A 22,470-nucleotide genomic window follows, 5' to 3' on the forward strand; every position below is an offset into this window, starting at 1 on the left:
ATCATCAAAAAAATTGAATGGATTTCCAGTGGTTACTGTCGCTTGTAATAGAAATTAGAATCTCGTTACTAAAAAAAAAGTTTAAAATATTAGCATCAATTGAAAAAATAGGTCAAAATTTTAGTTCCAATGAAACTATTACCCCAACAAAAATATATCATCTTTTACTAAAGAATACAAGTAATTATGGTACTTGACAATCTTGTCGAACAAAAAAATAGAGTTCGCATAAATCTAAATTGATACTGCAGATTTCAGGAAATGATCAGAAAAGTGAACAAAGTTTCTTTCTTCTTGTTATCCTTTATTTTTAGTTTAGACACTATTATATTTCTAAGAAACTATTCACATAGATAAGTACAACACTGAAACCATTGTCCAATTTAAGATTTAATGTTAAGGTTAGACTATGATTAAAAATAGGGTCCATTACTTGATGACGTGGTGATTAGTTGTTCACCACATGGATTTTCAATTTCCGCTTAACTGTAAATTAATAAATCACGTCTCATTAATAAAAGAAAAAATTACAGTATTTAATTGATACTAATTAAAGTATGGTATCCGATCTGCAACATAGTATAAAATATGGATACGAAAAGGCCAATTAACTCAAAAGGAATTACTTATTGTGAACCAAAATAAGATTATCATATTCAAAAATAACTAGATTAGTTTTGAAAATAATGTTAAATGGCACATAGCTAAGATTAATGGTCATTTCAGTAATCTCCAAGCGATTTTGAGAAGTTGTATTGTATCTCAATTGTTTAGAATGTTGAGACTTTGTACCCTAGTGATTTTTGTGTTTTCCCTCTACATTTTGTTTCAAGGTAAATGATAAATCTCTTAAATCAATACGATGACAATCACCTGTAATTGATTTTTCCAAGACGCATGGGAATGCAAATTCATAAGCCTTGAACTTGTTGAGGTTTAAAAAGAAAATGCAAGCTTACATGCTACTAGATTTTGCCTTGGGAGTAGCACTGAGCATGATGAGTTTACAGAAGAGATCAAGGCGAGAAACAAAGGCAATGAAACCAACCATAGCATAATATGAGTGACAAACGAAAACAAAAGACTTGACCCGTAATTTTCTAGATGGCAAGTAAATCATAAATAAAACCTTCAATAGTTGAGTATCTTTCAAAATCAAATTAATATGGATTAGTGGTACCAGCATCCAACGATAATCTTTAACTAGGTATAGTACCAGGTACTTCCAGACAGATTGATCAGTGCCAAGACCATGACCTAGGACTACAACTCGCTCTCCGGAGCTTAAAACATTGACATAGAGGATCCCCATATTTGCTTATAATTTGTTCAGTATTTGTTTTTATTCTGGATATTGATTATATGGATAAATATTAGAGACCAGTCCAAGATAAATCGCATAAAATCAGAATTGAATGAATATACTTACCTATAGTACAAAAAAGAGCAAAAGTTGCAATACTTGGAGTCTTGAAAACATCGATGAAAGTAATAGGATATGTACTCTTAGCAGGTTTCATTACTTTCATCGTCAAAACAGTCCCTCGCCATCACCACTCTAAGCCTACTCCTAACAATTATATCCTCGCCCTTCGCAAGGCTCTCATGTTCTTCAATGCCCAACTCTGTATGTTTTTCTATATATTTTTTTTTACTTGGTAGCTTTATGACTATAATGACCTGATCTCATATGCTCTTCCCCTTTAATCAAAGAAAGGGAAGCGTGAGAGAAAAGAGGAAAAGAGAAAAAGAAAATCAAAAATATTAATTTGTAATAATTTAATATTTTTAATTAAAATTCAGGCATTATGGCTTAATAATGTAAATTTGGCACTTATAGAAGGAGGTTTTTTGAGCTTAAAATGAAAAGGTCTGTGTTAAATTATTTGAAGGTAAATCTAGATATAGTATCGATTTGAATTAAGAACGACAATGGAATCTGGAATCGACCCTTGATCATGAATTGGTCCACAATCTTAAGGGATAAGAGATGGTATGGTTAAGATTCAGAATACATTCAACTTAAATTGGTCCTGAATTGGAACCGTTAGTGCGGCTGATTCATTCTTTAAAAAATTAATAAAATAATTAATCTAAAAAATTATCTTATATTTAAATTTGATCCACTTATGATTTATATAAAAGAAATATTAATATACACAAAATTATTACTTAGTATTATTTAATTACTTAGTTCAATTCAATCATAGCTAGTGCACTTCTAAATGATAACTAATAATTTTTTAAGAATATATAGTTATTGTAATATGTATATGAAAATCTAAAATAAATAAATCAATGAGTGATTAATTTATTTTATTTAATAAATTATAGTTTTCAAAATTCGTTAATTTAAAACTTTAACTCTTTTTCACTATTACATTAGGATCGAAGTGAAATCAGACCTGTAATTGAAATTGTAATGAACTTGAATCGTAAATCAACTCTAAACCATTCCACTTTTAATCTAAAACAAACCTTCTATCGTCTAAATGTACTGTAAATTAACGGTTCCAGAAAATTGCCAATTTGAACCCAACAATAAATTTAATGACCAAATTGAATTTTATTCCATGGACTATAAACAACAAGGACAATTGGTGAATTTACCTTATCAATTTATGTGAAGAGGTCAAATATATTAAATTTAAATTTTGCTAGTAAATAGCTCTAAAACTTATGTTTAAATGCTAAAAAGAATCTAAATCTGTAGTCATTCCATAAAATTTAATTTTTTAAATTAAAATTCAAAGCATTAACTTTAATATTTAATTTTTTTTTAAAAATTTATTTTAATTATTGCTACTCACCCTTCACCTCTTCCCGGCCACTCCATCTCCATCACTACCACGACCACCACTACCTCCTCACTCTTTTAGCCATTCCTAACACCAAACCCATGAAAATCCAGTATTGCCAAACTCGTCGCCAGAGGCTTCACTCAAACTTACGGAGTTTACCAAGAGACATTTCCTCCAGTCGCCAAGATGAACACGGTCAGAATCCTTCTCTCAGTTACAACTAATCAAGGATGGAGCCTATTCCAAATGGACGTGAAGAACGCCTTTTTACAAGGAAACCTAGAAGAAGAAGTTTATATGACTCTCCCTCTTGGTCACAAATCAGCCACAGATGCTTCCCTGGTATGTAAGCTAAAAAAGGCCATCTATGGGCTTAAACAATCTCCGAGAGCATGGTACGTCAAACTAAGCCTCTTTTTATTAAAAATTAGTTTTACTAAATGCGATTCTGACTCTTCTATGTTTGTTAAACACAATCTCACACACACTGTCATTATTCTTGTCTATGTTGACGATATAATAATAACAGGAAATGATGACCAAGGTATTAAGGATGTCAAACAAAGTCTAAAGAAAGAGTTTGATATTAAGGACCTCGGGCAGCTCTCATATTTTCTAGGCATAGAAATGGCAAAATCTACCAAAGGTTTAATCCTATGTCAAAGGAAATACACCCTTGATCTATTAAAAGAAATCGGAAAATTAGGGGCTAAACCTGCCTACACTCCTATGGAAACCAAAATCAAACTCAATCTTGAAGATGGGAAACCTCTAGCCAACATAGGACATTATCAACGTTTGGTAGGAAAGTTAATATATCTCACTGTCACTAGACCTGACATATCATGCCCCTCGCACCTGTCACCTAGAAGCTATAGATAGGATTCTCAGATACCTAAAGGGAACCCCAGGACAGGGAATATAGATGAAAAATAACAATTCTAATTCTATAGTTGGATTTTCTGATGTAGATTGGGCTGGAAGCTGTGACAGAAAGTCAACCACTGGTTTTTGTGTCTTTGTGGGAGGAAACCTAGTAACATGGAAAAGCAAGAAGCAAAACGTTGTTGCTAGATCCAGCGCAGAAGCTGAGTACCGTGCAATGGCATCTACAGCTAGCGAACTCATTTGGATCAAGCAAGTCCTCAGAGATATGAAGGTTGAAATTAATGGACCTATGACAATGCATTGTGATAACCAAGCCGCCCGTCACATTGCATCAAACCATGTGTTTCATGAACGAACTAAACATATTGAAGTGGATTGCCACTTCATCAGGGAAAAGGTTCAAAAGGGAGAAATTGAAACTCCGTATATTAAAGCCAGGACCAACTAGCTGACATCCTTACAAAGGCACTTGACAAACAGACGCATCACTCAATTTTAAGCAAGATGGGTTCGATCAACCTCTATGAACCTAATTTGAGGGGGAGTGTTGAAAGAGGAAGTAAAGCAAGCATGGCCTCAGACACTGCACAGGCAGAAAAGCCTGTACAAAGTAGGTCATCACAGGCCCTGAGAAAGGGAGCAACCATCCCTGTGGCAGGGAAAGGCCGCTCCAACCTTTCCCAGAAAAAGAAAGGGACGTTGGACAGAAACACCAAGGCAACCAAGTAGAATAGGCTACCGTTGGACATACACATATATATACCAACACAATCAATTGTAAAAATCGGAATTATACATCAATAAATTCATCATTTTTATTTTCTTCAATCACATTAAATAGTACAATAAATTAGTAAAAATTAACTATTGGGTTAAGTAGCATTTATAGTATATGCCTAATGATCAAATTTAATACCTTAAAATTTTGTTTACTTTCTAGAATGAATATCACATAGGCTTACATATCTTGCCAAATTAAATATATACTTATTTTATTACCTAAATGGTAAAAACTTATTTCATTGATAAAATTGTTGAGATTACGTATTTAAATAATGAAAATTACACAGGAGGATTCAATCAAGAAGACCTAAATCAAATGTTTGAAGGAATGCATTCTAATTACAAAGTATGGTGCTCAAGGTTTGCACCAGTGGTACTAGATAGCGACATGGATTCAATAACTGTGCAAAAAATTTCATGAACGCTATTTAATACGAGGCTTGACATAGCCTTGAGTATGGCTAAGGTTCTTTTCTTATTTCACATGTGACATATTCTACCTATAGTCACAGTACCTTGCCACATACTTCAATACTCCATGGACAGGTCAGTGCCAGTGTTTGTGTCTGAATATTTACATCAAAATCTCGGCGGCCCATCCATTATTGAGGTCATGCCCACAGAAGGTCACTTGCCACATGAAGTCTGCGGGCATTGTAGTCTCAGGTATAATCAGACACATCCGCCTTAATATAACCAAATGACCATAGTGTACATATTTTTTTTGTTTGTCATTAATATTTTTAAGCGTGTTATTTTCACTTGCTGGTGTATATGAAAAAGAAGTCTTGTTGTATCATAAGGCTGCCCACTTAGATTAATTAGGAAGCTATCATATGGCTTCTCTTTGCTTTCTTCTAAAATAGCATAAGACATATTTGGACAGTTAAAATTTAACTATTTAGTCATTTTGATATATTTTAATTTAATCTAAACGGATGTTGGAATTTTTACTTCTATAATATTTAAACACTTTTAATTTTCTATTCAATTAACAAACATCTAGAGCTATTTTTAGCAATATATACACACTTATATATAATACATGTATATATGTTGAATGAAACCATATATAAAAATGTATTAAAGTAAAAAGACAAATAGATAATTTTATTAGGTTATATTGAAATTTAAAGTATTAAAGTGATCAAATAATTAAATTTATGTGTCTAAATATGTATTAGTCTTTCAAAATTAATAAAATTTATCGCTATATAATCTTATTGTAGTTTTTCATATTCCTACTTGTATAAGCTGACGAGCAAATTAAATCATACTCTAAGCGATAAACTAAATCATCATCTTCCTCATCCTCCTGGCATGGCTTAGTTTTCGAATGTAAACACAATTAAATTGTTGTTTTATATTCTCGTTATTGTTTAGTTGCTCGGTGTTTGCATGTTTTGATGCTTTCCTATGGAGTCTGATTAATCTAAGGACTATAGATACTGCCAATCACAAAGAAAAAGGATCAAAAGTGCTACTGGACACTATATTCAAATCCTTTAATACTAGGATAAATATCACGGTTTATCCAAGCTTCCCCCATAAGGGAGCCCCTAAAAAAATAAAGAAATGAATATGAGAGATCTACAAAAACCAGTCCAAAGTCCTAAATATTTCTATCAAATAAAAATTAGAATAATTATTTTCTTATGCGTTGCCTCCTTTTAGTATACAACTCATTTATATCTACAATTGTAGAAAGTAGAAAAAATTATTACAGAACAAATCTTTGATTTTGATTCTTACAAATCTAGAAAGACATTAAAATGAATGGAGTAATTGAGAAATTAATTTAAGAAAAAACTTGTGAATCATGTTCATATTTTTTGGTAGCTATATATGTCACGACCCCATCCGTAGGCCCGTGACCGGCACTAGGAAATGGGTAGGCGTAAGGCTACCGAACCTCAACTCAAATTTTACTATTATTAATATCACAATTTACAGTAACATTAAATTTTACACAATTAAATCGGTCTGTCAGAAGAATTAGGCGAGACTCGAAACTACAGAAAATTACCACTGATATCCTACTATTACTACTGCGGAGAATCTAAGATTTACCAATTTACATACCAAATCAAACACCACCCGATGATGAAGGAGTCGGGTTACTGAATAAGAGTCGCGGGAAGACTAACAGTCACGAAATCTGAAAAACAGTAAATGGAGACTGTTAGTCTCGAGAGTGAACTAAAATCATATATCTAAAACAGTTTCAAACATCTCAATATCACATTATTTAATTTTTAAAATAATTAATAAATCATGCTAACCATACGTGTCATGCCATGCTTACCCAAAAATAATTCCACATGCAACGGGACGGAGTACTTCAGTAGAACCCTAATCCCAACTCTAACATCTCGATTTATTTCAACACTTATGTCTCGACTAACCTCAACTCTAACATCTCAATCTCTCATTCCAACAGAACTGGCACCCAGAGAGCAAAGCTCGACTAGGGACCTTACCTCCAGTCCGGTCACTTAACTCTCAGCCTTAGCCTTTCGGCTCTCTTATCCAATAAGACTGGCGCCCAGAGAGCATAGCTCGACCAGGGACCTTACCTCCAGTCTGGTCACTTAAATTTCCAAATAAGCCGGCGCCCAGAGAGCAATGCTCGACCAGGGACCTTTACTCCGACAACCACACTCTACTAAGCCTAGAGAGCGATGCTCGACCAGGGCAGATCCTAATCTTTCTTTCTTAAAATTTTACCTATTTACCCTTTCCCTATCTCTCTCAGATTTATATTAGAACACTCATCCAACATCTATGTTCTACTGTCGTCCCATCCTGAGTCATCATGCAATATTAAAATTGGTGATAAAGGAAAAACATATTTAAATAGTAATTAAAAGCATAATACAAATAATAATAATAATTAAATGAAAGATTGAAATTGCAAATGAATAATCACAGTAACAAATCAAATTTTATGTATGACATGTGCATAAGCGATATATGACTTTAACTCACAGATTTGGTGACCTCCTGTGTAACGCCTGCATTTTCTCATCATCCATGTTATGTGCATTTACATTTAATCATTGGGCATATGATGGTATATCAATGATATTTTTATTTTATGAGAACATATATATATTAATTATAAGTAGAGAATAAGAAGCATGATATTAGATTATTAATTTAGATAAGTTGATTAAGTACTTGGGTTATGTGTATTAAGCCTTAAGACTTAATTGAACCAATAGTTGAAGGTTGGGTAAATAGATTGGACTTAAAAGATACAATTAAAAGTTAGTACCTATATATGGTTAGTAAGAATTAATTTAGGGTGATAAAAATAGTTTAGTAGGTGGTGGCATTAAGAGAGGAATATTGGAAATTGGAACCATGAGTAAGCTCATTTTACCTCTTCATTTCTCTAAAATTCGTTCATGGCCAAAAACACAAAATTTGGAATAAGAGAGAGGAGTGGAATACCTAGAAAAACTTGAGATTAAGATAGGATTTTGCCAACTATTGAAGGAGCCAAGCTAAAGCTAAAGGATTTAAGCATATTAGCAACCCAAAAGCTGAAATTGGTAAGTTGTTACTTGAGTGTTATTAATTTGTCATTAGGGTTCTTGATTACAAATTGGAAAAACTTCATTTGATGGTCTCATTGATTAATTAAAGGTCTGATTATCATGAATTAGTAGAGTATTGAATGATTGCATAAAGATTAAGCTTGATTTAAGTTTAAGTATGTTAAGATAGAAAACTGTCAAAATTCCAGCAACCTTGATATTCTGTATTTTAGGCATAACATGGGTTATATAAGTCCAAATTAAGCTTAATTGGTGTCTATGGAAAGTTTAAAGAGTCCTCTATAACTTTGTAGTTTTGTGATTTTGCTATTTTTGCCGTTTTGGTTGCTTAAATTGAGCAAACAGATTGCTGCTCGGGTACAACTAGCTGTATGACCCTTGCTCAGTAATTTGAAAATAATTAAATCTATAGAAGTCGGAATTGAGTAATTCTTCTTGGAGATGAAACTAGACGCATAAATGGATATGTCAATTTAATATGAGATTTTTGTATTAAGCCAATTTTGCCCAGCAATAAATATACCTTGGTACTAAATTCTGTCTAGAAAACAGAAATGTTGGAGATTAGTTTTATGCAATTTATTGATGTTAATTTGATTTAGATTGGTATTTAACTAGATGGGAAATGTTTATAGGATATTAAAACAGTAATTGAGAGTCTTAGAGGAAGAGTTAGACCTATGAATTAGAGAGGGGATGATCTTGTAATGCATTAGAACTCGCATTTACATGAATATTTGTAATATGCATGAAATGTGAATTGATGAATGTGTTGACAGTACTCAAAGGCCCTGGAAAGGAAGTTGTGGAGAAAGGAGGTTCTTATATGCTAAAGGAATAAGTATATTTTGAGTAAGTAAATAGTTAATATTTGCTATGTTCATATATTTAATCAAATGTTCCGCAAATGGTTGCGTTTGCTTAATATTGCTTATGTTTGAATGACTGAGATGGAAATGATTGGTGTTGAGTGGAACAATTGTTATTGCTGAAATATGATATAAGTGAAATGATTGAATTGTGATGTTAAGTGCATATGTGCATGTGAATGGTGGATTCCCCTATGAAAAAAAAAAGATATATATATAAAGCTTTGGGAGGCTAAAGCCTAGAGAGGCTATAAAAGTGTATAATGTGAGATGAGGCGAGCAGCTTACGTGTGTGATATGTGAGGATGAGGCGGAGCAGCACATTAAAGGGGATCCACAAGCCGTGAGAACTAACCATAATTGTTGAATTGTATTTCTTCTATGATGGTTGTAATGAATTGAGTAGAATGGTATGACTTTATACCTAAACTATGAATATCATGGAAAGTTATGTGATTGGGTGGAAATTGTATTAAGTGTATGTGATATAGATTATGTTGATTATTTATTTACCGAGCTGGAGGCTCACCCCTCTCCAAAATTTTTCTTTTCAGGTTTGTAAATAGTAGTGCATCCGTTGGTTGTATGCGAAGTCTAGCTTTTAGCGATTCTGTCAAGTTGGGCCAGTTTGTGAAGTCTCCTCCCGATGCATTTTTGTATGCAGTTATGTGATATATATGGAAGTATGCCTTATAAGGCATAAGAAGATGTTTGTAATACTTGTTAAATGATGTTTAAGTATAATCATATGTTTATATATTAATAACCTTGTGTCCGGATTCTTAACAACCTACATATTGACATATCTACCCTGTAGTATATATTCTACGACGCTTGTATGCTTCCCCGGCTAATGTTTATTGGTTAGTATGTGATGGGGTGTTACATTTTAGTGGTATCGAGCAGGGATTAGATTCATTGGGAGTGGATTCATGTTGCACATCATTAAGCATATGATATATGTTCTTTGAACTTGACTGAATATTTGCATTTCATATATATAGATGGAGAGACAAGGAGAACACGCAATCGGCCCGGATAAGTCATTAGAGTCCGTGCATGGTCATGAAAATGCATCCGAACATGATCAACATGATGAGCATGAGCTACATTCGAAAATGCCGCACAATCGAATGTACAAAATGTTATGGAACAGTTTATGGATTTTCCGATGCAACGGGCATTTCAACAACAAGCACCGCCTCGGACTCAACAACAAAAGGCTGTGATAGATAAGAATTATGAAAGAGTTAGGAAACAAGGTGCTAATGTTTTTCAAGGTACTACTGATCCTGCTGAGGTTGAGGAATGGTTACGAAATACAGAAAGGGTGTTGGATAGATTTAATTGCACATCCGAACAAAGGCTTCTATATACAGTATCTTTAATAGAAAAGATGCACTTGATTGGTGGGAAATAGTTTTAAGAAGCAAAGATCGACCAATGACTTTGACTTGGAATGATTTCTTGAGAGAATTTGCTTTGAGAAGTATACTCCGAAATTTATAGAGACAGGAAAAAGCTTGAATTTCTTGATTGAAACAGAATGATATGTCGATTGCGAGTACGAAGTTCAATTTGTGAGATTATGTAAGTATGCACCGGAAGAAATAGCCATCAAGAACTGAAAAGGAAGAAATTTGAGATGGGTTTGAGGCTTGACATTCGTGAGAAAATGGCGTTGAAACCTCATAATTACAATGCCTCAATTGAAGCTGCTTTGAGAGCTGAAGAAACATCATTTGAAAGGAATACTATGGAAGCTAAAAAGAAGAAGATCATTGGTGCTTATAGTAATCCTCCAAGACATATTAGTATTTCTTCGTTTAGAGGCTCTAATTCACAAATGGAGTAGTTATCGTGGACGAGGGTTTGGTGGTCAGTCTAGTAGATCCTCCATAGTACCTTATAGTAGAGGTGGATACAATTCATCCAGACTTGAGGGAGGACAAGTTTCAGCCAGTAGAGGGTTTGCTCCTGTTTGTCCTACGTGCAACAGGAGACATCTTGGAGAATGTTGGGGACCTAGACCGGTAGTATGTTTTACTTGTAGTAGGCCGGACATTATTCTAGAGATTGTCCTATGAGAAGAAATAATGCCGGAGAATCTTATACAGTGGGTCGAGTAGTGTTGGTGAAAATATTCCAGTTGGTTCAGCAGAGGCGGGAGGGAAGAGGTGGCGAGCATGTTTAACTATTTCAGCAACACCATCGGAACAAATTGGTCAACCACAAGCACAAGCTAGAGTATTTGCTACTACTAGAAATGAAGCATTTGTAGCACCAAATTATTCGGTATACTTTCTATTCATGATTCCGATGCACATGTTCTTATTGATCCCTGGATCCACATGTTCATTCATATCACATGATTTTGCATCGCATGTTCATGCTAATATAGAGGCATTAGGTTATGATATATATGTATCTATGCCTGCCGGGGTATTATCACGAATACGATAGTGAGATCATGTCCTGTAGTAGTAGATAGTGTCAAACTACATGCAGATTTGGTTGTTATTAATCTTAGAGAGTTTGATGTTATTTTGGGGATGGATTGGTTGTCAAGAAATCATGCTATTGTTGATTGTAAAACGAAGGAAGTGGCTATGGAAATACAAGGAGAAATGAAAATAGTAATGGTGGGTGAAAGGAAGACAATTCCTAATTGTTTGATTTCAAAGAAGGATCGCATGTCAGCTTAATTAAAAATGGATGTGAAGCATATCTAATTAGTTTTATAGATACTACTAAGGTCAGTCCAGGGGTATTAGACATTCCAGTGGTCAAAGAATTTCCTAACATATTCTTAGATGATTTGCCTGGTTTGCCACCAAATCGAGAGGTTGATTTTGAGATTGACATCATCCCTGGTACTGCACCTATTTCCATTGCACCATACAGAATGGCTCCATTAGAATTGAAAGAATTAAAGAAGCAATTAGAAGAGTTACTTGATAAAGGTTTCATCAGGCCAAGTACTTCACCCTTGGGGAGCACCATTTGTGAAGAAAAAGGATGGTAGTATGCGATTATGTATTGATTATAGGCAATTGAATAGGATTACGTTGAAGAATAAATATCCATTGCCGAGAATTGATGATTTGCTTGATCAGTTAAAAGGTGCAACTGTGTTCTCTAAAATTGATTTAAGATCAGGTTATTGGCAACTCCGGGTTGAAGAGAAATCTATTGCCAAGACAACATTCAGAACAAGGTATGGGCACTATGAATTTATTGTGATGCCATTTGGTTTAACAAATGCTCCTGCTGCTTTTATGTCATTGATGAACAAGACTTTCCGACCATATTTAGATCACTTTGTTATTGTGTTCATTGATGATATTCCGATTTACTCTAGAAGCCTAGAAGAGCATGAACAACACTTGAGAATTGTTTCTACGATTTTGAGGGAAAACAGTTGTATGCAAAATTCAACAAATGCGAGTTTTGGATGGAGGAAATTGCATTCTTAGGGCATATTATTTCTAAACATGGAGTGCAACCAGATTCATCAAAGATTAAAGCAATTATTGAATGGGAACCGCCTAGAAATGTTTCAAGTTCAAGTTTTCTTGGGTTACTGGCTATTATAGAAGATTTGTAAAAGATTTTTCAGTTATTGCTAAGCCTCTAACAGCTTTGTTAAAGAAGAATGTGCCATTCCGGACGGAGTTATGTGATCAAAATTTTCAAGAGTTGAAGAAAAGGCTTACTACTACACCGATACTCGCATTGCCATCCGAAATGGAGGTTATGTTGTATATCGATGCTTCTAGGCAAGGACTTGGATGTGTCTTAATGCAGCATGGGAAGGTTATAGCTTATGCTTTAAGACAATTCGCGACCTCATGAGCTGAATTATCCTACACATGATCTTGAATTAGCGGTATTGTACATGCATTGAAGATATGGCGACATTATTTATACGGGGAGACATTTCGGATATTTACCGATCATAAGAGTTTGAAATATATCCCTACGCAGGAAAGAGTTGAATCCGAGACAACGAAGATGGATTGAGCTTCCCAAGGATTATGATTGCACTATTGATTATCATCCCTGGAAAAGCAAATGTTGTTGCTTGATGCTTTAAGTAGGAAGTCAGTGGAAAATTTTTCAAGTATGATTTGCTACAATGTAGAATATTTAGTTACACTTAGAGCTATGGATGTGAAGTTTTATGTTTATGACAATGATCTGTTAGCCACATTACAAGTAAAGCCTTTGATTGGAGATAAAATTAAAGATGCACAGTGTGAAGATTCTTATTTGCAAAGGATGAAGGGTAGAGTACAAGAAGGAAAGAATACACAATTTGTGTTGAAAGATGATGGTGTGTTATTGAATAGAAATCGTGTATGTGTACCTGATGTAGGAAATTTGAGAAAGGAAATCATGCATGAAGCACACTATGCACCTTATGCAATGCATCCTGGAAGTACCAAAATGTACAAAAATTTGAAGCCTTATTATTGGTGGCCGACAATGAAGAAGGATGTGGCAGAATTTGTGAGTAAGTGTTTGACATGTCAGCAAGTGAAAGGAGAGCACCAGGCACCTGCAGGTAAACTTCATTCTTTATCTATACCTGTGTGGAAGTAGGATAAGATTACTATGGATTTTGTTATGGGATTGCCGCGTACATTTAACAAGCATGATGCTATTTGGGTAATTGTTGATCGACTTACTAAATGTGCTCATTTCTTACCTGTGAAACAAACAGATTCACTTGATAAACTTGCTGAATTGTATATTTCTGAGATTGTTAGATTGCATGGTGTGCCTATATCTATGTATCAGATAGGGATCCTAGATTTACTTCTCGTTTCTGGGAGAGTTTGCAGAAAGCATATGGTACTAAGCTTCATTTCAAGATGTGACTTTTCATCCTCAAATAGATGGGCAATCAGAAAGAACTATTCAGACATTAGAAGATATGATGAGGGCTTGCACACTTGAGTTCAAGGGTAACTGGGATGATTACATACCACAGATGGAATTTGCGTATAACAACAGTTTTCATTCTAGTATCGGTATGGCTCCTTATGAAGCTTTGTATGGGAGGAAATGTAGAAGTCCAGTTCTTTGGGATGTTGAAGGTTTAAGGCTTGAAGGTCCAGAATTGGTACAAGAAAGCGAGTGGATAAAATAGAGATAGTTAAAAAGAATTTGAAAGTAGCATAGGATGACAAAAGAGTTATGCTTGATTTGCATCGAAGGGAAATGGAATATATTGTGGGTGATAAAGTTTTCTTGCGGGTATCACCATGGAAAGGAATATTAAGGTTTGGTAAACAAGGGAAATTGAGTCCGAGGTATGTAGGACCTTATGAAATTATTGAAAGAGTTGGACCATTGGCTTATAGGTTAGCATTACCTACAGAGTTGTCTTCTATTCATGATGTTTTTCACGTTTGCGGGTATCACCATGGAAAGGAATATTAAGGTTTGGTAAACAAGGGAAATTGAGTCCGAGGTATGTAGGACCTTATGAAATTATTGAAAGAGTTGGACCATTGGCTTATAGGTTAGCATTACCTACAGAGTTGTCTTCTATTCATGATGTTTTTCACGTTTGCGGGTATCACCATGGAAAGGAATATTAAGGTTTGGTAAACAAGGGAAATTGAGTCCGAGGTATGTAGGACCTTATGAAATTATTGAAAGAGTTGGACCATTGGCTTATAGGTTAGCATTACCTACAGAGTTGTCTTCTATTCATGATGTTTTTCACGTTTCTATGTTGAGGCGATATAGATCAGATCCTAGTCATATCATTCCAGAGCCAGAGATAGAAATCACAGAAAAGTTGACATATGTGGAAGAACCGATAGAAATTCTTGATCGAAGGGTTAAGAAATTGAGAAATAAAGACATTCCTATGGTCAAAATTAAGTGGAGTCATCATTCACCAAGAGAAGCAACTTGGGAAGTAGAAGAGCATATGAGACCGAAGTATCCGCATCTATTCCATTGTAATGTTGGTGAGTTGTTAAAATTTCGGGGACGAAATTTCTTATCATCCATGTTATGTGCATTTACATTTAATCATTGGGCATATGATGGTATATCAATGATATTTTTATTTTATGAGAACATATATATATTAATTATAAGTAGAGAATAAGAAGCATGATATTAGATTATTAATTTAGATAAGTTGATTAAGTACTTGGGTTATGTGTATTAAGCCTTAAGACTTAATTGAACCAATAGTTGAAGGTTGGGTAAATAGATTGGACTTAAAAGATACAATTAAAAGTTAGTACCTATATATGGTTAGTAAGAATTAATTTAGGGTGATAAAAATAGTTTAGTAGGTGGTGGCATTAAGAGAGGAATATTGGAAATTGGAACCATGAGTAAGCTCATTTTACCTCTTCATTTCTCTAAAATTCGTTCATGGCCAAAAACACAAAATTTGGAATAAGAGAGAGGAGTGGAATACCTAGAAAAACTTGAGATTAAGATAGGATTTTGCCAACTATTGAAGGAGCCAAGCTAAAGCTAAAGGATTTAAGCATATTAGCAACCCAAAAGCTGAAATTGGTAAGTTGTTACTTGAGTGTTATTAATTTGTCATTAGGGTTCTTGATTACAAATTGGAAAAACTTCATTTGATGGTCTCATTGATTAATTAAAGGTCTGATTATCATGAATTAGTAGAGTATTGAATGATTGCATAAAGATTAAGCTTGATTTAAGTTTAAGTATGTTAAGATAGAAAACTGTCAAAATTCCAGCAACCTTGATATTCTGTATTTTAGGCATAACATGGGTTATATAAGTCCAAATTAAGCTTAATTGGTGTCTATGGAAAGTTTAAAGAGTCCTCTATAACTTTGTAGTTTTGTGATTTTGCTATTTTTGCCGTTTTGGTTGCTTAAATTGAGCAAACAGATTGCTGCTCGGGTACAACTAGCTGTATGACCCTTGCTCAGTAATTTGAAAATAATTAAATCTATAGAAGTCGGAATTGAGTAATTCTTCTTGGAGATGAAACTAGACGCATAAATGGATATGTCAATTTAATATGAGATTTTTGTATTAAGCCAATTTTGCCCAGCAATAAATATACCTTGGTACTAAATTCTGTCTAGAAAACAGAAATGTTGGAGATTAGTTTTATGCAATTTATTGATGTTAATTTGATTTAGATTGGTATTTAACTAGATGGGAAATGTTTATAGGATATTAAAACAGTAATTGAGAGTCTTAGAGGAAGAGTTAGACCTATGAATTAGAGAGGGGATGATCTTGTAATGCATTAGAACTCGCATTTACATGAATATTTGTAATATGCATGAAATGTGAATTGATGAATGTGTTGACAGGTACTCAAAGGCACGGAAAGGAAGTTGTGGAGAAAGGAGGTTCTTATATGCTAAAGGAATAAGTATATTTTGAGTAAGTAAATAGTTAATATTTGCTATGTTCATATATTTAATCAAATGTTCGCAAATGGTTGCGTTTGCTTAATATTGCTTATGTTTGAATGACTGAGATGGAAATGATTGGTGTTGAGTGGAACAATTGTTATTGCTGAAATATGATATAAGTGAAATGATTGAATTGTGATGTTAAGTGCATATGTGCATGTGAATGGTGGATTCCCCTATGAAAAAAAAAAGATATATATATAAAGCTTTGGGAGGCTAAAGCCTAGAGAGGCTATAAAAGTGTATAATGTGAGATGAGGCGAGCTTACGTGTGTGATATGTGAGGATGAGGCGGAGCAGCACATTAAAGGGGATCCACAAGCCGTGAGAACTAACCATAATTGTTGAATTGTATTTCTTCTATGATGGTTGTAATGAATTGAGTAGAATGGTATGACTTTATACCTAAACTATGAATATCATGGAAAGTTATGTGATTGGGTGGAAATTGTATTAAGTGTATGTGATATAGATTATGTTGATTATTTATTTACCGAAATGGAGGCTCACCCCTCTCCAAAATTTTTCTTTTCAGGTTTGTAAATAGTAGTGCATCCGTTGGTTGTATGCGAAGTCTAGCTTTTAGCAGTTCTGTCAAGTTGGGCCAGTTTTGTGAAGTCTCCTCCTGATGCATTTTTGTATGCAGTTATGTGATATATATGGAAGTATGCCTTATAAGGCATAAGAAGATGTTTGTAATACTTGTTAAATGATGTTTAAGTATAATCATATGTTTATATATTAATAACCTTGTGTCTGGATTCTTAACAACCTACATATTGACATATCTACCTGTAGTATATATTCTACGACGCTTGTATGCTTCCTGGCTAATGTTTATTGGTTAGTATGTGATGGGGGTGTTACATCCTGACTCCGCTCCGGTGCCTCAGTTGGAGCGAGCCGAATAAACGGACTATCTAGTCACGGAAAATAATTTATCAAAACGCTGAAACAATCGATCATTAATCCTAGGTCTAGACTCCTAGAACTGACTGTCTAAGAATCTAGACTCGGGAGAATTCTACCGAAAATCCGGCAAAACCTCCCCTACAACACGGACATTACCCCTGTAAAAATGGATCTAGGACCTGCCAGAAAAACACTTCAAATATTCAACAATTCAAACAACGGGAGTCGGGTCCCTAAACTTCACTATTTCCCGACTACGTCACACAACACAAAATACGAGGCAGGCAAACTGACCGACAATTATTTTTGACTCATAAATATCATCCAATACTCAACATAAAATAATAAGCACAATTTAAAATCAAAGAATTTCCAAGATCAACGGGCCAGAGAAAAATTACCGAGACGCTCGATCGCTCGGTCGACTCGCCTCCGGCCGCCGGAGTTCGATCGACGATCTGAACACACCATCGGACTCACAACGACGCGCTGATGACGATCCCTGCTTCCGATTTTCCGATCCGACACCCGATCATCCGGAGAGATTTGCAGACGATCTCGGCCGTCGATTTGCAAAAGAAGTCTGATCGCCACGAAACCGGTGCCATTTCAAAGCTTGAGCTGAGGAGAGTCGGGATATGTCCTCCGATCATCCATAGCTCGCCGGAGCTAGCCGGAAATGCCTAAAAACCTCGGCTGCCTCCATTTTCTCTCTCCACCGAGAACCTCCATTCCGGCCATCATTGTCGACACCGTCGCCGCCAAAACAAAGCTAAGGCCGAGAGGAGTTGATTGCCACCCGACTCGGCTGCCAACGCCTGGAAGCCGCTGCCTCTTCGCGCTCTTCCGCCGCTCCGTGCTCCCGCGGTCGCCACCGACGCCTACAGCGCCCCCTCCTTCTTCTTCTTCCGCTTCCTCTCTCTCTCTCCTTCCTTCTTCCCCGATTTTCTTTCCCTTCAATATCGACATTAGGCTCCCGAACTTTTCTTTATTACAATTTGGTCCCTCAACTTTCTTAATTACTTACAATTTTATTCTGTAAAATTTCCAAATAACCCCCAAACTTTTCTTTAGTATTTCAATTAAGCCCCTAAATAATTAATTTGGGCTAAATTAGAATTATTGGAAATACAAAATTATAAAAATACCCCTACTGACACAATTATTTATAAAAATACCAAACATACAAATTTCCATTAAAACCCCATATCAATGAAATTATACTTTTAATCCTTATTCCAAAATAAATTTCTAATTTAGTCCTAACATAAAATTAATTTAAATAATAAATTTCCAACTTAAAATTTAATACCACTAATCAATTAAAATACCAATTTTTCCAAAATTATTTTATAAAAACATCCCTTACAATTTCTACCATAATTTTTTTCAATAAATAATTTTATTTATACATATACATATACATTGGGGAAAAATTAGAATAACCAAAAATATAATCTACCCTTCAAATAATTTACTTGATTAATATCTTAAAATTTCAAACTAATTGAGTATATAAAAATAACTCATTCAATTTACTAATATTAAAATTTTCATTAAATCATTTCAAATTAAATCAAATAAAAATAAAATTAAAATTAACTTAAATAGAAACTCATTATTAAATATATAAAAACTTCGGGTATTACAATCTGGATATCCTAGCACCATCTTATTTGCTTGCCCACTTATGCAAGATATGAACATGAAGAACTGCTAGATGATTTGATAACAATATTTATTAACTTTATAAAAATAGTTGAGATGAGCCATATGACACATTCCTCATTAATATAAATTGGCAGCCTTATGATACAACAAGATTTTATTAACTTATAAGTTGATTTACATATACACTAGCAAGCAAAACAAATACATACGAACAATGATCACTCGGTTAGTTTAAGATGGATGTGTTTGAGAATAACAGGGACTACAATGCCAGGAGACTTCAATTGTGGCAGGTGACCTTCGGTAGGCATGACCTCAATAATGGATGGGCCTCCAAGATTTTGATGCAGATAGTCAGACACAGCCACCGGTACTGCCGCGTCATTGAAGCTTTGAAGAATGTGACAAGGTATAGTAACCATGGGTAGAATATGTCGCATGTCAAATAGGAACATCATCTTAGCTATGCTTAAGCTTATGTCAGGCCTCATATTAAATAAGGTCCGTGAAAAGTCTTGCACAGCTACTGAGTCCATGTCGCCACCTACTACCGTTGGTGCGAACCCTGAGCACCATGCCTCGTAAGTGGAACACATTCCTTCAAACATTTGGTCTAGGTCTTCTTGATTGAATCCACCTATGTAATTTTTATCATGTAATAACCTAGTTTCAATAATTTTTAAATGATGAAATAAGTATTTGCCGGTTGGATAATTATAGTTTAAATAATAAATATACATAAACATTAAATATTTTATTTAATTTTTGTTAGTTATTAAATTAAGATTATATTAATTAATTAATTAAAATAATTAAAATAATTATAATTGAATATTTCAATTTTAATATAATTAAATATTATAATAAATTAAATATTAAAATTATATAATTAAATGTTTAATATTAGCAAACTTTGGCTAGATAAAGCCTATATATATGATTATTATTATAGAAATTTTAAGCAGAGAATTGGACTGTTATGCACCTATCTAACTCCAAATAAAATTATATACAAGATCTCAATTAATTTTATATGTCAATGAATTGTGGTATCTTAAAATTATGTAGTTATAAATCCTATCGAGTCAAATTAATGAAAAATAAATATTGTTTAATTATGACATGAAAGTGGGAAGTTGAATCTGCGATCCTATTTCTAATAGCCTAATTATTACATGTTGAAAATGATTGTCATGATAAGATTTTTGTTACCTGGGAAATCTGAACTATTAGAAATTAAAAAGGACACGCATATGTACTAGTAGATTTTACCTTGGAGTGGCGCAGAGCATGATGAGTTTAGAGAAAAGATCGGGGCGATAGATCGAGGCAATAGCACCAACCATGGCAGAAAAGCAGTGTCCAACCATGATGCAAGACTTGACCTGTAATTCTTCCAAAATGGCAAGAACATCACAAACAAATCCTTCAATAGTTGAGTATCTTTCAAAGTCAAAATAATCTGGATTGGTAGTACCAGCACCCATATTGTCAAATAAAACAACCCGATAATCTTCAAGAAGGTGCGGTACCAAGTACTTCCAGACAGATTTATCCGTACCAAAGCCATGAGCTAGAACTATAACTTGCTTTCCCGAGCCTAAAACTTCCACGTTGTGTGCTTCTACTATCCCCATTTGTGCTTGACTTGTTCATCATATCTCTAGTTTGAGAGATAATATTTATAATGCTTGCATGGTGCATGGATAAACATGAAGCATATTAGTTCAGGAATCACATGAAAACATACATACGGTGTAAAGGACAGGAAATTATGGAGAGATTAACAAAAGTTGCACAGCTGTGCGCCTTGGGAATGCATTAATTGTCATCATATTTGTACTTGGTTTACGCCTCTTCAAGAACCTAAGGGATGCGTGCTTGCATGTTATGACTGTTAGATAGAGTTCTCTAATCTGAACAAATCCTTGTACTTTTCTTATTATTTATCACTTTATTATGTAGATAAGGCTTACTTGAACATAGGAAACATAAATGATATAACAGGATGACGATATCAAGTTAAGAGAAAAAGTGATAATGACGGGACCTACGGATAATTGTGCCAAAAGAAGGATAAACAAGAGTTAGGAGAGTCTTTTTTGACTAGACGAATATTGTTCGGTTAGAAGGAAGACAAACATGGAGCCAAGGAGAATTTTTTTGTTTAAACAAATATAATAGTCTCTATAAATATGAACTAGACATCAATTGACACATTGTGCAGAATTAATAAAATACTATCTTGCACGATTGTTATTATTATTTTGATTATAAAATTTAATTAATACATATAATTTAATAAATTTTTAATATTTAATATTAATTTATATATTTTAAAAAATAATAGCAAACTAACTATTTTTAAATATCCTTAATTTTTTAAAATACTAAAATTTTATTAATACAATAATATAAAGATTAGTTTAGAAATTATTTATTAATTAAAACTATATAAATTAACATATCAATATAATTGATATTACTATTTTTAAATTAAAAATTAATTATATAATTAAAAATTTAATTTATTATTAAATATAATATTAAAAAATGATTTAAGAGGTTATTTTTTATTAGAATTATTTTCTAATTATAAAATTAATTTATTAATTAATATAATATTAAAATATAGTTAATATATTTCTTCTTAGATAGAATTAGTATCATTAACTGATTAAAATATTATATTAATTTAAAATATTATATAAATTAATATATTAATATAATTGATATTACTATTTCTTAGGATTAAAGATGTATTATATAATTAAAAAATTAATTTATTATTGAATATAATACTAAGAATATAATTTAATATTTTTTTATAAATTAAGATTATTATTTAATTACAAAACTAATTTATTAGTTAATATAATCTTAAAATATATTAATATGCTATTTTTAGGATAGAATTAGTATCATTATCTGATTAGGAAGCTATTTATTAGTTAATAAAATATTACAATATAATTAATGTGTTATGTTTTACACTTATAATCGGTGTTTAATTAGGAATGCAATTTATAAATTAATAAATTTAAAGAAAAAACTATAAAATTACACATAAGCTTGAATCCATGTGTCAAAAGTAAGTACACAAGTTAAAACAAAAAATTTATGTGTCAAAAATTAAGCATACATGTCAAAAAAATTTAAATTTCAGAAATTAATATATATATATATATTAGCACTCGTGCGTTACATGACCTTTATTATTATTTTAATTATAAAATTAAATTTATAAATATAATTTAATAAAATTTATAATATTTAATATTAATTTATAATATTTAAAAATAATAGTAATCTAACCATTTTTAAATATTTTTCTTATTTTTTAAAATTAAAAATTTTATTACTGTAATAATATGAAAGTTATTTTTAAAATATATATTAATTGATATTAGTATTATTTAAAATAATACTATCAATATAATTGATATTACTATTTCTTAAGATTAAAAATTTATTTTTTAATCAAAAAATTTATTATTAAATATAATATTAAAAATATAATTTAAGATGTTTTTTAATTAGA

At 33.0% G+C, this 22,470-nt stretch overlaps 1 protein-coding gene across 2 annotated transcripts; it reads right to left on the bottom strand.

Moving 5' to 3' along the window:
• Positions 1-19,046: 19,046 nt before the first annotated feature.
• On the bottom strand, positions 19,047-20,807 carry LOC8285635 (probable esterase D14L). 2 transcript variants are annotated; one of them, XM_002524923.3, is made up of 2 exons: positions 20,202-20,807; positions 19,047-19,592 (listed from the first exon to the last, which is right to left on the bottom strand). In XM_002524923.3, exons 1-2 carry the CDS (start codon positions 20,564-20,566, stop codon positions 19,148-19,150), a joined length of 810 nt encoding a protein of 269 aa, XP_002524969.2. In that variant the 5' UTR covers positions 20,567-20,807; the 3' UTR covers positions 19,047-19,147. The 2 variants fall into 2 exon arrangements, with proteins under 2 accessions (XP_002524969.2, XP_025014172.2); XM_025158404.2 differs by having other exon boundaries at positions 19,047-19,566; positions 20,202-20,805.
• Positions 20,808-22,470: the final 1,663 nt, after the last annotated feature.

The sequence above is a fragment of the Ricinus communis genome, chromosome 7 (genome assembly GCF_019578655.1).
Source record: "Ricinus communis isolate WT05 ecotype wild-type chromosome 7, ASM1957865v1, whole genome shotgun sequence".
In the NCBI taxonomy this organism is placed as follows: Eukaryota; Viridiplantae; Streptophyta; class Magnoliopsida; order Malpighiales; family Euphorbiaceae; genus Ricinus; species Ricinus communis.

Coding starts and splice junctions, on each gene's coding strand:
- LOC8285635 (XM_002524923.3), bottom strand. CDS start 20,566: ATGGGGATAGTAGAAGCACACAACGTGGAAGTTTTAGGCTCGGGAAAG. Junction 19,593..20,201: donor ATGCTCTGCGCCACTCCAAG/GTAAAATCTACT, acceptor TATTGAAACTAG/GTTATTACATGATAAAAATT.